The sequence below is a fragment of the Phaenicophaeus curvirostris genome, chromosome 1 (genome assembly GCF_032191515.1).
Source record: "Phaenicophaeus curvirostris isolate KB17595 chromosome 1, BPBGC_Pcur_1.0, whole genome shotgun sequence".
NCBI classification, from domain to species: Eukaryota; Metazoa; Chordata; class Aves; order Cuculiformes; family Cuculidae; genus Phaenicophaeus; species Phaenicophaeus curvirostris.
This window is the reverse complement of record NC_091392.1, coordinates 185607098-185623945: the sequence shown is the minus strand read 5'-3', so window position 1 is coordinate 185623945 and position 16848 is coordinate 185607098. Positions and strand designations below refer to the sequence as shown.

The following is a 16848-nucleotide window of genomic DNA, read 5'->3' as shown; positions in this document are numbered from 1 at the left end:
TGTAGATGACATCATAAGCTCTTTGTTTCTTTAGCGTTTTTTTACTTTATTTATATTAAATTCCAGTATTACTTGCTGATAATATTTAATACTTTTCTTACAGTGCTACCTGCTATACTTCTCAGTACTCACAGTTTTCATAACCATTTTGGGTATCCAGACTTTTGTGAGAAGGAAAGTGAATTTTAAAACTCACAATTTATTCCCAAAAGACAATTGCATAGTAAAACCTTGAGCACTTAGATCAGAAGTGTACTGAACCTTAGGTGTAGAGGTCCTTTTTATGGTCTGTCAGTATCACCAAAGTGTTGTTTATTTTTACAGGCAGTGAACAAATAGATGTGAGAGAGTTTTAAATTTCAGGAAGTCTTATGGTTTGGTAGTAATTTTTGTTAGAGACCGGAAGATTTTAAGGTTGGCAGATGTAGACATGTAAGTTACTGTATTTCTGTGTTGTACTTTGTATCCAATTACACTTGAAAGGAAAAACAGAACATATTTTACTTGTTCTCCCTAGGAAAAAAAAAAACCTGGGATGATTAATTATCAGTGGATCTAAAGTCATGTGAACTCATGAAAAATATCAATAGCTGTTACTATCAGCATTTAAAATGGCTCTTTTAAAAGCTGCATTGTGCATGGTAACTGGAAAAGCCAATATATTGGTTTTATGTAATTGTTTATCATTTTATTCACAGAACTTCATGCTTCACTAGAGTTACACGCTTCTTTTGAGTTCTTATGGGCTTTAATACATAGATTCAACACTACATTTTTCTGTTCTTTGAAGTTACGGCTTTTGTCATATTTACAGACAGTTAATGTTATTTTATAAACTGAACATCATAATATTATTTTTCATAACAAATAAGAATGAGAGGGAAGTAGCTGGGCACTGAATAGTCATAAAACTTTAAAGTATACAGATCGTGGAATTTTCTTTGGCAGTGTTAGACATGCTTCTGTATTGTATCACTGATCCTTTAAGCATTTATTGTTGAAGTAGTAAATGCCACTTTGAAGAGCCTTACTAAAATACTAATGAGCATCCTCTGCATCCTCCTGTTGCAATCTGAATTTCAGTACTGGTTATAACTATTTTCCAGCATATACTCAGAATAGGGCATCCATTTTGCTAACATACAAACATGTTCCTGCAAGTACTTCAGAGATTTTTGCTGACAATACCTAACTAAAATCTGATACAGCTGAAATGGAAACACACGCCTCCAGGTGAGGGCAGCTGTCAGTGTGTACATCCAGAGCTTGTCCTGCTGGATCCTGAGACAGCCAACAATGACAGCAGAGTCCTGTGAGCCCCCTTGCCAGACACTTCGCATGCAGTGCCTGGTAGCTCAGATAAGTTGAGCCTTAGATTTGGATCTTCTCCTGCTAGTCTTTTGAGCAGCTGATAAGCCATGGAACACCCACAGATTTGAAATTTACTAATAATTATTCATTTGCCTTCCTAACAGTTTCCTCTCAGACTATTATTTTACCTGCCTCCATTTTAAATGCACAAACTGTTTATCCTTGCTGGGGACTGATAATAAGGAAACTGCAAAGTTCACTTTCTGTTTCAAGTCAGCAAGAAAACCTCATTGGTTTTCCTGGAGATAAAATTGCCAGTGGCACTTTACAAGTATAAAAATACTATGCAAATACAACTAGTATTTGCATTGGCAATAATAGTTGGAAGTTTATAACCACGTTCTCAGAAGAGATGTTGCATTTTACTGTTTTTCAAGTCAATTGCTGATACTTTCTTTGAAGTTCTGTCTGTTAGGATATATATACAATGAGACAGAGATAATTCATTGTGAAAATAATTTTCTGTCATTGTGCAATGTAAGTCAATAGATTAAAATCATATCATCATGTGGTTCAGTCACCGTCCTTGAAGGGGTTTAAAAGACAGGTAGACGAGGTGCTCAGGGACATGGTTTAGGGGTAGATAGGAATGGTTGGACTCGATGATCGAAGAGGTCTTTTCCAACCTGGTGATTTTATGATTCTACGATCATATTATTCTATTAAGGTAGTATATATCCAAACTGATAAGCATATACAGTGTTAAGAGAAAGAATGTAATTAACTAAAAAAACGCCTGTCTTTAATCTTTGGATTAAGTCAGCCCGGTGTGTGTTTATACCTTTTCTGTACCCATTATTTTAGCGTTACTCTATAAATCTTATTTATAGAGTGTTACTCAGTGTTATTCTGTAAATCTTATTTTAGACTTGTGAGATGGTATTGCATTTAAGCTTTCTCTGTGGCCGAACACAGAAGTAAGGCATCCTAATGCAATGCTCTCTGTTGAGCGGAGAGGCAGAGTAATGTGGAAAGCAGGGCGTTGGACTAGGGTGCAGGAAAACTAGGTTCATTTTCTGGTTTGTCACCAAATTTCAACATGGTGTTTAGCAGCTTACAATGCTTCTCAGCATCTCTCTTTTCCTTCCATTCTTTTCTAGTTCAATTGGAAGCATATTAAAGTAGGAATAGTTCTAATCTGCATATTTATAGTAGGGTCCCCAAATAGGACCTTACTCTTTCTATTCTCGAAAGCATATTATGGGCTAATAATTAGTAATATTGTGGGAAAGACTGTACAGTTTGAAATGCTGTTATGCTTTGGTTATTTCTTCTATATTCAATTGTCAAATAATAGGTTATTGAGTTGAAAATGAGTGAATAAAGAAACACATTTTGGGGTCTGTCTGAAAGACTTTTTTTGAAAAAAAAATTGGAAACAAGTCAAAAAACAACTGCCTCTGTTGTGAAGATAATCAGCAGCTGAAACTTGAGCTAATTTTAGAGGACTTAAGGACTTGCAACCTAGTTTTTGGTTTACATTGAACTTTGAACTCAACCACTTTCCCAGGTTGTTAGGAAGCAGTTGAACCATTGCACAGTTCAGAGCACCCTTGGGCTACTTAAACGTGTTTTAGCTGATAATGGTTTCTAAGTGCTGTTGTCTCAGGTAAGGATCAATAGAAACTCTCTGGCCATACCTACTTCTAAAGTATGCGTCTTTTTCAGTCTAACAATGTGTGGTGCATGATTTCCATAGACCTATGCCTTTTTGAGGGCACCTGTCTGGTCTTGAGTCTTGTCATTTTGGGTTTTGCATATCTGCTATTTGCTTTGTAGAACTGGTGTGCTATTGCTGCACTGTGATGAGGAACACTTTAGCTTTTTTCTCATTGCCTTATCCAAAGGTTGCATCACGCAAATGCTGATCTTGGTGGAGGAACTCTCCTACATTATAATTCCATTGTGATATATCTGCCAGTTCCTTTCAGAGAAACAAGTGAGGCAGTAATAACTGATTTTTCAAGCACTGTATAGGTAATAATGCATGAAAAAATGTCAAAACTGAAACCATTTATTCAATGGAAACATTTATGCATATTTCCCTCTTATTTCATTTATAGGGTCTAGCTTTCTGTCCTGATGTTCTCACTAGGCTTCTGGCATTCCATTATGTCCAGACTATTCTGAAAAACTGTAGGTGGGCATTCAACATAGTTACTTAAGCTTAATAAAAATTCTGGTTTAATTTTTCAGTGGTGAAAGAAAACCAAAAATTGATCTGTTCAGAACATGTGTTGCTGCTATTCCTCGACTGCTTCCTGATGGGATGTCAAAACTTGAGTTGATCGACTTGCTGGCCAGGTAAGTTTTCAGGCATTAAATGACTATCGAGGGGAATAGAGCAGTCAGAAAAACTGAGCCACAGAATGCATAACTCTTTCTTAGACATAACCATATGCTTATAAAAAGTAATCTGATAGTAATGGGTAAGACATAGAAGTCTGATCTTTTTAAAGGCATTGTGTTTATATTTTAGGCTCCTAATTTATAAGAGAGTAGGTAGGGCACCCAGAACTCTTTTCTTGCAGTGTGTAGATTACATGATATTCACTAGTCTTCATTATATTCACCATTCATCATGCTATTCACCATTTATTGCCTTTTTTTTTTTAACCCATCAGAGCATTGTACTTAACAGGGAAGAACATCTTTTCTGTGTAGTGGAAAAATGTAAAGACACCTGCTTAGTTTTGATTTATGATTCTTACATGTCTGTTTGATAAAACAGAACGTTCTAGGTGTGGTGCATTTCCAAATAATTTTTTAATTTATGAGAATTGTTTTAATATCTTTTTTCTTTAAGACGGAAAATAAAGGAAAGGTTAAGTTAAAATTTTACATCCTCTGTCCTTGGAGTTCATTAAGTCTATCTAGATAGACTTCACGGAAGAAGGCAGCCTACAATACATGACTGGTAAAACAGTTTAGGTTTCAGAACATCAAAACAGTGACTTACTGCATCTAATTGTGATAACAGGTACTGGTCAGTACAGTAAAGTCTGTTACATTTCAGTTCTAGTATCCAAGTTGAAGTTTGTAGCATGTGTTATTAATGTAATAACAGCATGTGTTATTTGTATAAGTGGATTATGGTGGTAAATCAACTCATCAAGCCTTTGCAGCATGTTGCTCTCAGGTAGCTGCGACAAAGCAATCTTTGCCCCTCTGTTCTTGCTTTTGAAACATCTTTGAGGAATGGCAGGTGTGGGAGTCAGAGGGTTAAATGCAAAAGCAGTTTTTTCTGCTCTGTGAACTCCCAATTCCCAGCAAAGTGCTAAAACAGTGAGACAATTAATTCTGCTAGCAATAAAGAGTGCAGACAGCTAAACAAGCCAAAATTGCAGCCAAGGGTAGGTATTCTGTGGTGCATAGCCAGCTTGATTTCCTTGTGTTTACACCCTCTGCGATAAATCACTTGTGGTTTGCTTTAAATCATTACATTATCAAATTATGCAGATACCACACTAAGTAGTAAGATCAATTCTGCTTAAGCAAAACTGAAAAGGATGTGTTTTCCTTTAATCCAATATTTTAACTAGCTTTCTGTTCTTAGTAATGGCTTTAACTGAGGTAGTAGAAAGCAGGTATCCATTCTGGTCACAGCTCTTCAAGTCTCAGAGGATTGTACAGGTCAGACCTGTCACTACTCAAGAAGGAGACTGTTATGGATTTCTTCATAAACTGATGCTTCCCTTTTTAATTCTCACAACTGTTGCTATAACTGCTGGTCTGCCTTTATTCTGTCATCAAACTTCTTGCAGAAAAGGTCAGTTGTGATTCTTTAGCCACAATCAGTTTGTAAGCATTTCTTGGGTTAACCCATTTCCATGGTGGTACAATGCAAGCAGTAGGTCTGCTGGGTTGTCTGACTTAACTGAGAAAAGAGGTGAGACATCAAGAGGAGCTCAGGCCAGCATCTCTGGAGCAACTTTGGAAGCAGTTACATTCTCAGCCTTTTCCCAACAAGGGAACTTTAGTACGCTATTCTCATCTCCTACATGGACTCATGCTACAGTGTCTTTGAGACATGGATACTGTTTTAAATAAGATTCTCAAGTATAAGCAAGGGAAATACAATTTATGTAAAAGTAAGTGGATGCATAATAAATTGGAAAGCAGTAAATAGTTCATGTTTCAGGAGGTGTATAGCAGGGTGTTGAAATAACTGGATTGGGTCACAGTATTGCAGGACAGGATCACAAACTGAATACACAAAAATAAGTTATGTTCCTGTGAAAAGACAACCCTTATTCACAAGTAAGTGTAAAAGATTTTTGGAAAAGATCTTCTGGTCTAATCAATATCAAGGATGCCTGAGTCCAAGAACAACATCCAAGATGGGACATTGCAGTTGAAGAAGACACTGACCAGAGAACAAGAGAAAGAGAGATCGGTGTGTTGGAAGAATGAGGTCTATTTAGTCTGGGGCACTGTGGACTAAAAACAGTCTACAAAAGTATAGCTTCAGAGAAGAAAGTAATAAACCCTTTAAGGAGTTTATACCTGGCCTAATCTTAGTCTAAGTCTCCAGACTACCCCAGCACCAGAGCTGCTTCTACATTCTCTGTACTGTGCTGTGTTTATTTGGATCCAGCTTGACTACTTCTCCCAGTTATGAAAAAATAGTCCCCGGAGGCAAGTCTGCTGTTCTAGAGAACGCTGTATTATAGTCTTGTGTCTTTTCTGAGTCAGAGACTAAAACCAATACAAGGATAAAAAACTTGGAAGAGGTGAGGTTTCAGCTCCTTTCTGTGTCTGAGGAGAACCCAAGCTGTTCTGTCAGGGACTTCTGTGTGTCTGTGTTGTTGGGATGGAAAGCTGTTAAATATTTTCTTTTCACTAAAGATAAAATAACATCTATGGGTTAATTGTTTCTTTTATTCGCAATTTGGTTTGAATTTTTCATCCTCATGACAGATCTGTCTTTTGGCTTTTTCCAGGAGCTTGTAACTCAGCAGCTAGACTTTCTTCCAGGATAGCTGTATTCAAATTACAAGCCTTAACACAGACATCAAGTTATCCTGTGCCTTTTGCTTTTTCACTGCCCACTGAATCCAGTCATTAACAATTCCCAAGTAGGACTTTAAATGTAACTGACCCAAGTGCAAGCAAACAGACTAACATTTAATTGCCATCTCAAGCTTCTTGTCATAAACTGGTGATACACAGATGCATTCTTACATTAAATTTGAATTTTATCTCATTTGATAATGCTGTTGCATGGTAACTTGTGCTTAGAGATGTATTTCTTTTGTGTCCTTTTTTCTGTTATTACTTTTCATGTTATTACTTTTCTGTTATTACATTTCATGGATGACTTAATCATAGTCTCAGGGGGTTTTGCTTGTTTATCTGCTTCTGGTGTTCCTAAGAGGAGACAAAAATGATCATTTCTTAGCACAACAAAATACTGTGTTTTCAAATTATGTAGGAAGTCACGTGGTAATTAAAGCATAACAGTTATTTTTGGAGTCATATTCACTAGGGGTGAAGTTTCTTGGCAGTTGCTTTCCTTTGACTTAACTGAAATGTCCCTTGCCTCCCAATTAGGCAGCTATAATGAAACAAATTTGTTATGAGCCACATCTCATCAGACACTTCCAACTGAATGGAATTTGGTTCCACTCCATTTGGCTGTTTTGGGGTTTTTTTTCCTAGATTTCTGTCCACTTCTTTGTAACGCATACTTGTTTTCAACTATGTTGATTAAATTTAGATAAAATACTTTGAAAATTACTTCTAACACACTACAGAAAATTACAGTCTCCTGCGTAATGAGAACAAAATGCATCATAAAGGCAGTGAACCAAAAATTGCAGATAATACTGATCTAAATTTACTTCATTCTGCCAAGCTACCAACATAGAAGGGGTTTGATAATTTCTGCATCAAAATAAATTATATAGAATTTTTCTGTTGAAAAGAACTTCAGGAAAATGCAAATAAAGAAGGAAATAAAATTGTAAATGGGATCTACAATTGCTCCATCTTTCAGGACTTTGGGGGCATCTGATGTGTTTTTAAAAGTATGAAGAGTCCTGAGACTGATTTTCCCATTTCTGTATCCTAAAATGTTTAAAACATGAAGCATTTTTTTAATTTGAATGCTTCTCTTCATAGCTTTTGAAGATTTACTTTCAGTAATTTTGATTTGCTTCTTGGCTAAAGATTAATTTTGTTAGGCAGCTGAAGTGGTGTGATTATTTTGTTTCTATGTTGGAAGTAAACAAATAAAAATGTAAATTGTGATATTATGCATTAACCTATAAGCCTTTTATTGCCATAACTAAATGGGAGTTACTTTACAAATGAGTAAATCAATAAGCGTACTTGGTTTGGGAAGAGAGCAAAGTTGCCAAATCATGTATTTTAAAGCTACTATCTTTTAGGAGTGACAAAAAGGCTTCTTTTGGATCTATGAATATATTCAGGTACTGTTGTAGCAGTAATTACAGTACAAAAATAGGTTAAGGATGTTAATTGTGGTCAGTAATAATGAAACACTGATAGTATCGTTGAAATTTATGTTGTCACTGGGAATTTTTTGTCACTGTTTAGTTACTGAGAAACATGCTTCTTGCCACGATAAACAGTCCTTAGATTGTTATTACTTGATGTTTACTTTTACTTACAGGCTGTCTATTCATATGGACGATGAACTTCGACACATTGCACAGAATTCTCTTCAGGGTCTACTTGTTGACTTTGTTGACTGGCGGGAGGATGTACTCTTTGGTTTTACTAATTTTCTGCTACGTGAAGTGAATGATATGCATCATACCCTTCTTGATACTTCATTGAAGTTGCTACTGCAGTTGCTTACACAATGGAAGCTTGTAATACATACTCCAGGAAAAGCTTCTGAACAGGCAAAAACCAGATCTACAGAGGTATGAAATCAAGAGATCTGTGTCCTAACTTTTATACTAATTGAAGGGAGAAATTATGTTCCTTGATATTGCTGTGGTTTATATGTTTTGTATTTACTCACCTGAGAAGAATTCACTATGTAAGGTTTTCTAAAGTAATTAGTTCAGCTGTCTTTGAGGACAGCTATGTCCATGGGTAACACAGCAGATGTTACTGTGGTTGAGCAACCTAATAGAATGCATGTCAAACTGAAATATGCACATCAACAAAAGCACAAAGTGAAATATGTGTATGTACATGTGGCAGAAGGACATTTTCCCAGGACTGAAACTGATTGATAATGCTAGTGGGAATGCTGAGAAGAGTGATGTGACTCTCCCCCTTCCTTTAGCCATTTCATTGAGTTGATTCAAAAACATCAGTGAACCTTGTTGTTTCTACAGCCTGCTGTCTCCATGTGTTACAAACATTCCTGGGAACCAAGCAGCTTTGCTCGTGCTCCTCCCGTATGCACTGTTCCACAGATAATTTCACTATGAGAGATGATTTTCAGGCTTCTTATCTCCTAATCCAATCACATTGGAATTTTTTTTCTTTTGAGCAAGCATGATATCTGCTCTATATCACAGAGGACCATTAATTAATAGGTAATATAAAAATGTATAAAACTGAAAGCTTCACATATTTTTCAGTAAGTATTGTTAACACTTTACTGTTGGGCTGAAGTTCTAGAAGCCACAGATAAGGTGGTGTCTGCTACAGGATCAGAGAGAGACCTGCTATCTGGAATAGGAAAGATGTGAGATTTTCACAGTCTGATTTACCCATTTGTTTTTTCAGTGGAGGATGGAACAAAGCAGGTAGTTGTATTGCAAACAGAAGGAGGGGTTTGGCCAAAGGATCCTGATCATATATTGGTTTTGTGGAAGAAGGGAACTTAAAGCAACAAAGCTTGGTTGTTTGAGGGAATGCCATCAGTCTCCTACTTCAGCATGTACATGACTTCTGCATTTATTTCTTTATATGTCCTCGTTACATAGAATGTTTCTTGGAGACCTGGTTTTCAAACACCTTCACTCCATTTTTCCCCCTTGCACTATTCTACAGTTGATACCAAATGGATCCAGCCACAGGATACAGTCTGAAAGAAGCCCCTATTCTAATGTACTACACGCAGTCGAAGGATTTGCACTGGTTCTGCTGTGTAGTTTCCAGGTTGCTACACGTAAACTAGCTGTTTTAATTCTCAGAGAGATCCGTGCTTTATTCCTGGCCCTTGGCCAAGCAGAGGTATGATTTTCCTTCTCTGGAACTTTGAATTAAAAGTTTCCAAAGATAAAAGCTGAAAGCTGCTATTACAGTTGCTTTTAACATAATTGCAGGTGTGCAGTTAGTTTGTAAAAAAGCACTTGGTTTGAGCTTGCAACCTCTGTTTGCCTTAACACTGCAAACCTTTCTGTGTAAGCGACAGTGTAACATTAGTAACATGTGCCCTGTACAGGAATTTGAAGGGAAACATGTAGAGCAATTTAATATTTTCTCTTGGCATGATGTGAATGTAAAAGACACTGTAAAAGCTTTTTTTACTGCATAGATCATTTTTGTATTGTCAGGATTATAAATTTGTATTGGGAGTAAAACTCATTCCTGTAGCATACCATTTTGTAAACCAACACAACATAAGACACATTTAAGATTATTCACATACATTTTCCTTGTATAGTAAAAACCTCTTAAGTCTTTTTTATGGATATAGAAATATAGAGAGTCATGTTGTGCGTTGGCGGTCACAGCTCAGTGAGCCATCTAAATGCCTGAGAACACAAATATGTGTGTTCATGGCAAAGGAATGCTTTAATAAACAGTAAGCTAATTTTTCAGTCTTTTGATACCAGCTATCCAAAGTCATTTGGGGTTTTCCGATATGTGCTTTTGTTCAGTAAGCAGTGAGCTATTGCCACAAATTAACTTCATTTCAAAGCACAGCCTGGACTTTGTTCCTAGGTTAATATGAAAAAGACAAAATGCACCCATGAGGTTTTTTGTCCATTTTAGATTCATCTCATAATTTTTAGGTTGTTCTAGTTCATGTAGCAGCAAAATAAGAAGGGAAATAATTTGGTCAGGAGAGCAGTTAACTTTTGTTCTCTGTGTTATGCAGGATGATGACAGGCCTATGATTGATGTCATGGATCAGTTGAGTTCTTCTATTCTCGAAAGTTTTATTCATGTCGCTGTTTCAGATTCAGTAAGTATTACTTTACTGTTGCTGCTAGTGTTTACATAGTGCATGGACATAACAAATATCAAACGTGTAATACTAAAGAAATCATACAGCTTTAAGGCTCCATGAATCTGCCCAAGAGCTCCAGGGCTCCACAAGATACCAGACAATATGCTCCATGAAAATAGCCATGCTATGGATATAGAAGGTACTACATATAGAAAAAAGAAGTATAACAAAGTTTATAATCCAAACTACGTGGATTCTGGACCTGTGACCTGCATCCAGTGGAACTGCTGAGGAAGCCTTGTTGCTAGCACCACCTCAATACTTGGGGTGCTTGGAAGTTAGTCACTGCTATCATCTGCTCCAGAAGGCAATGAGCTTTCGTTCATTTGTGTGCTCAGGAGTGGTCCTGCCTAGACCAAAACTCTAGAGCAATTTACAGCTGGAGGATCTCATGGGCCTGATGCATCTAACATGCCACCAGAGGAAGCAAAGATGCAGTAGGGACTTTGGATGAAAAGTATCAGCAGAGGAACTGATACATAGGGCGATTTGTTTTGCGTACGATCTTAGAGATACGAGCCCTTGTCCAGACAACAGGAGCTATCAGTTTTGGTGATTTTTAAAGCAACAATTGGTCTTTGCCACATGGGTGCCCTTTCTTAGGGGAGGAAGGAGATATCAAACTGATGGTGAAGTCAGGCCGCTGTGTGTCTGAAAACTGAAAAGCTGAGGGATCAGAAACTGAGCAAGCAAGAGACATTCTGGCTTTGCAACCCAGGATATAGGAAATTCAAATGAAATAACAGCACCTGGGTTTAGGTGTTGCAGTGTCTGTGGGTGAAGGTCTGGATTTTGTGCTTTAATTCTATACATTAATAACATAGTAAACCAAATGTGTACGTACTTGATATTTTAGTGGATGATTACTTCCATAGCAGTGGATGCAGAATGCAGTTAACTGCTACGTTCTATCTCAGGTCTGATAAGTGAATAATAAGGATGCTAAAATACATGTGATTAAAGTTGCTTTTTTTAAGATGAAATTTAAATTACAGTAGAGAAATGGTTTATTGATACAAGAACTCTGCTTGCCAATAAAGGTAGTAAGATTTAAAGTGGGTTAAACAGGTATAAACGCCTGCTTCAGCCTCTTAATTCCTTACACATTCAAATGCCCTGATGAATTCTGAAGAATATTTATTAATAGCTTGGTATTTATCATATTGTCAAAGCGTGTAAGAGTCTTAATCATGGGCTAAGGCTCTGTCTGGGTGTTCAATGAAGATAAGGACAGTCTGCTACCTATTGCAGACTGCAGGGTCATACAAGAGACAATAGATAGCTGCAGACAGCAAGGAGAATATAAAGTAACAATGATATTATACTGATCAGCATAATCATTATTTATCATAGAGTTTAAGGGCAAGTTGTTATGCCTATCGCAGTAAATGGTAGCTTTAAGGAGAAACTAGAGGGGAAGTTATGAGGTAGCAATTCTCAGAATGTATAAAAAGCTCTTATTGAATTAAAGGGTAATGTGGTGTGAAGCATTAAAGTGTTGGTCTAAAATATCCACCAGAAGTTGGCCATGGAGCTTGAAAATAAAGACAAGCACTGAAGAGGAACATGGCAGGGAATAAATTACTGTCACTGTGATGTTTTATCTTTTCTCTCTGTAGACAACAATCCCATTAACACACAGCGTGGATTTACAGTGGCTGGTGGAGTGGAATGCTGTCCTAGTAAATAGCCATTATGATGTGAAAAGTCCTTCCCATGTCTGGATATTTGCACAGTCCGTTAAAGACCCATGGGTTCTTTGCCTCTTCAGTTTTCTTAGGCAAGAAAATTTACCAAAACATTGTCCTACAGCTCTCAGCTATGCTTGGCCATATGCTTTCACAAGGCTACAGCTGATAATGCCTCTTGTGGATCCAAAGTAAGTGGCAATCTGCACTTAACTTTCTTTTTTACAGGTTGCATGATTTTAATACAAGAGCTTTTAAGTCTCATTTCAGTATCAGTCTGTAAGTCCTGCAAAGTGCTACCTGGACATTCAGTTTTGAGTTTCATAATTGCAACTTGTGGAAGACTCTAGTCTTCTACCTTCATTGAGTTTTTTCCCATATATCATGTAATGTTGAAAGTTTAAACTAGATGTGAAAGGGGATGGGGACATAACCAGGCTTGATCAAAAAAAGCCTGGGAATGGCACTACGGTTTCTAAGGGATGGTGTGCTAGCAAGGACCCTTGATCTGCCACCTCACAGGGAGTGAAGAATAGCACTTCAAATGTCTCCACAGAAGGGTTGGATAATTCAGTGAGTAGTTGCTTAGGAATTAAGACTGTTCCTCTTAGGTACGTATCAGGATCAACAGCCCAACTGAAGTGCATCTACACCAATGCATGTAGCATGGGCCATAAGCAGAAGGAGACAGAAGTTAGTGTAAGGCAAGAGGACTATGATATAATTGCTCTCACAGAAATGTGGTGGGATGGCTCACATAACTGGAGTCCTGTTCAGTATCTTTATCAATGACCTGGATGAGGGGATCGAATGCACCCTTAGCAAGTTCGTGGACAACACTAAACTGGGAGGAAGTGTGGATCTGCTGGAGGGTAGCGAGGCTCTGCAAAGGGATCTGAACAGGCTGGATCGATGGGCTGAGACCAATGGGATGAGGTTTTAAAAAGACCAAGTGCCAAGTCCTGCACTTGAGACACAAAACCCCCTTACAGCACTACAGGCTTTGGGCAGAGTGACTAGAAAGCTACCTGGCAGAGAAAGACCTGGGAGTGTTGGTTGATAGCCAACTGAACATGAGCCAGCAGTGTGCCCAGGTGGCCAAGAAGGTCAATGGCATCTTGGCTTGTATCAGAAATGGTGTGGCCAGCAGGACCATGGAAGTGATTGTGCCCTTGTACTCAGCACTGGTGAGGCTGCACCTCGAATCCTGTGTTCAGTTCTGGGCCCCTCACCACAAGAAGGATGTTGAGGCTCTGGAGCGTGTCCAGAGAAGAGCAACGAAGCTGGTGAAGGGGCTGGAAAACAAGTCTTGCGAGGCGTGGCTGAGGGAACTGGGGTTGCTTAGCATGGAGAAGAGGAAGTTGAGGGGAGACCTTATTGCTCTCTACAACTACCTGAAAGGAGGATGCAGACAGGTGGGTGTTGGTCTCTTCGCCCAGGTGATAGGTGACAGAACAAGAGGGAATGGCCTTAAGCTGTGTCAGGGAAAGTTTAGGTTGGACATTAGGAAAAATTTCTTCACAGAAAGGGTTATCAAGCACCAGAACAGGCTGCTCAGGGAGGTGGTAGAGTCACCATCCTTGGAGGTGTTTAAAAGGCAAGTAGGTGAGGTGCTTGGGACATGATTTAGTAGTAGAGAGGCACAATTGGAGCTGATGATCTCAAGGGCCTTTTCTAACCTAATGATTCTATGAATTGCAGCTGGTGGATATGTAGCATGTTTTATTCCATTTTAAAAAATGTTAAAGTACTGTTTAATTAAAACTGGGAAATTATTTTAATAATATTAATTTCTTTTTAAATTCTAGTATTCCTGTTAATGCAAAGAAAACAAGTACAGCAAGCAGTGCAGACAACTATGTTACTTTGTGGAGAAACTATCTTATTCTCTGTTTTGGAGTAGCAAAGCCCAGTATTATGAGTCCAGGACACCTGCGTGCTTCTACACCAGAGATCATGGCTACCACTCCTGATGGAACAGTGAACTATGATAATAAGGTGATGCATCCTGTTTCAAACAAATTATTAAATTAGGAGAGTTTTAAACTGTATCTGCATGGAAAATCATCTCCAGATGAAACTATTTCAGTTAGGAGAATATCTTGATATACACAAACTGCTTAAGACACATACTTAACAATTAAAACATCTGTATTGACATGATGTGTCAATAAATGTTAGGCAAAAGACATGGCATTTTCAAAATACTACTTTTTTCACATTCTAGGTGATGTATATTGAAAGTATAGAAGTTCTGGACATTTGTGTTGAGGTTAACTTTAGTTTATCATCCCCTGTATTTCCTTGTAGAGTAGTCCAATTTGTAAATTTATGAAAATTATTAAGCAATAAGACAGATTTCTGAATAAACATTATGTGACTGTTGGACATGAAGGAGTATTATATGAAATACAGTTTCAAGTAGTGACAACCTGATAGGAGCAGTAGGTCCACAAATGCAATTACTAGAGTATTTTAATGAAACAACAAATTAAATAAATTATAATAATCTGAATGAAACCAGATATTTTGCAGATTTATTTATTTGATAAGCCTTATTGAGATGGTTGTGATGTAACAGACAGGTGTATTGATATGCACAACAGTAAAATCATTTCAGCAATTTTAAAATATGTATTGGTTCTTGGACAATGTATTTTTGTAAAAAATAAATTCTATTAACTTAATACTGCCAATTCTGACAATTACATGTCAATAATTTCTTACTATATTTTAGGCTATTGGAACTCCATCTGTTGGAGTCTTACTAAAGCAGCTAGTGCCTTTGATGAGACTTGAAAGCATAGAAATAACAGAATCACTTGTATTAGGATTTGGAAGAACAAACTCCCTTGTTTTCAGGTACTTCCCCATTTATCACATTCTAATTTTTTTGCCTGTGATCCAAATGCATCATTTTTGTTGTAATTTAAATATACTCAAATTTTTATTTGCACTTTAGACATTTGGTTTTATACATTGAATAAAATATTGATATTTTTCAGAGAAAACTAGATTTTGCTTACAAAGTTTTGTTTTTTTTAATTTAGGGAATTAGTAGAAGAACTTCATCCACTCATGAAAGAAGCCCTAGAAAGAAGACCAGAGGTTAGTTGCAGAAATTAAATGTCTGTTTAATCTGCAAAATTAACTTAAGTGTAGCAATGCCACCTCTTTGAAATACAAGTATATTCTTTTGTGCTAAGTAACAAGTTAAATTCTGTGTGCAGCAAGAGTTTTGCTAATTGTGTATAAGAACATAACTTAAAATAATTCCATTAAAACCTAGTTTTGTATAAATTCTATCAGAGAAACAAAATGTACAATATAGAAATCCATTTTAAGGATATATTTCCAGTCAAATGGAGAATCTCCTCGTATGAAATTCAAATATATTGGAAATCCACTTGCGATATCTGGAAAAAATACCTTGCAGCGTAGGTGGACTGCAAGCACGTTTCACAGCAGAGTTCAGATGTGCTTTTTATTTACAGAGTAGGCAGGGTCACCTATTTTGATTTTTTTATTGACTACATTTTTTCATTCTAAATACAACAGGTTAACTGACATTGATCTGTCATTTCACCTTCAATTTAGTACTGTCTTTTGTTTCAATAGAAAGTAGTGCTAGACGAGATCCTAACAGATCATCCAATCCATGCAAGGGAGGGTGAACTAGTCTTGTGTCATTCTTGACAGATGTTGTCTAAACTGTTCTTAAAAACCTCTGGTGACAGACTCTGTAGCCTCAGTAAGTAGTTTAGTCCTAGGAAGTGTGTGGCTGAATGAGTAAAGCCATGGGGACACCTTTAGTACTGGGCCCGAGTTGCCATCCTTCTGAATTTACCACCCCTGGCTTAGTTTTGGACCATTCCAGCTGGCTCCAAGACAGAAATCTGAGATTGCTCTGGAAGTAGCTCACTCCCAGGCACAAGCCGCCAGACAGAGTCCTCCAAACTACCCCAGCTGCTTTTGCTCTGATGTGCTTCTCCTCATCTCCTTCCTCTCTGTGTGCAGCAGCCTATGGGCCAAGGTGTGAACTCAGTGCTTTGGCTGCAGCACAGCCCTTCGGTTGGAGCAGGCAGTTTGTGATAAGAAAACACTCAGTGATAATGCTTTGGGCAGAGATGCATTGCATGAGTCCCACTAGGCAACACCTGACAGCCTTTTTGTGGTCTTCTGGAGCAGTGGAAATGTGAGGCAGCCTGTGCTGTGACTTCAGGGCCACAGACTGTCTCTGTCTCTCTCTCTGTCTCTCTCTCTGTCTCTGTTTACCAGCATAGGGCACATCCATTGTGTTCATGCAACTCTGCTGAGAAGTCTATACGTCTGCATACAGAAAACAATGTTGTTGCATTAATACTGTCCCCTACACAGGCTTGTTTATCTGTTTCTCGGCCAATTTCAAACTGTGTTCCCTACTCTGTCCTCAACAGCAGTTTCAATCAGGTATCATAATGGTGACATGTGTGCTGTCCCTGGCTGCCTAGCCCTAGTCTTTAGTGGAGAAGCCACACAGAAAATGGTGGTCAAGAAGAAGTTAAATCATTAATAGGTAGACAGAGGCTTTCAGCTATGCCCAATATGGAAATAAATAAAACCTAATTTACTTGGCAGGTGTTT

The 16848-nt window shown here is 37.7% G+C and overlaps 1 protein-coding gene across 9 annotated transcripts in view; it reads left to right on the top strand.

Moving 5' to 3' along the window:
- Positions 1-16848, top strand: part of FRY (FRY microtubule binding protein) — a 212841-nt gene that overhangs the window by 120029 nt on the left and 75964 nt on the right. For all 9 annotated transcript variants that reach the window (XM_069882639.1, XM_069882631.1, XM_069882600.1 and 6 more), the window contains 8 exons: positions 3568-3675; positions 8009-8264; positions 9352-9534; positions 10406-10492; positions 12157-12416; positions 14034-14223; positions 14963-15087; positions 15276-15333. In XM_069882639.1, the coding sequence (XP_069738740.1) occupies positions 3568-3675; positions 8009-8264; positions 9352-9534; positions 10406-10492; positions 12157-12416; positions 14034-14223; positions 14963-15087; positions 15276-15333 (1267 nt within the window). The remainder of the gene's footprint in view (positions 1-3567; positions 3676-8008; positions 8265-9351; positions 9535-10405; positions 10493-12156; positions 12417-14033; positions 14224-14962; positions 15088-15275; positions 15334-16848) is intronic.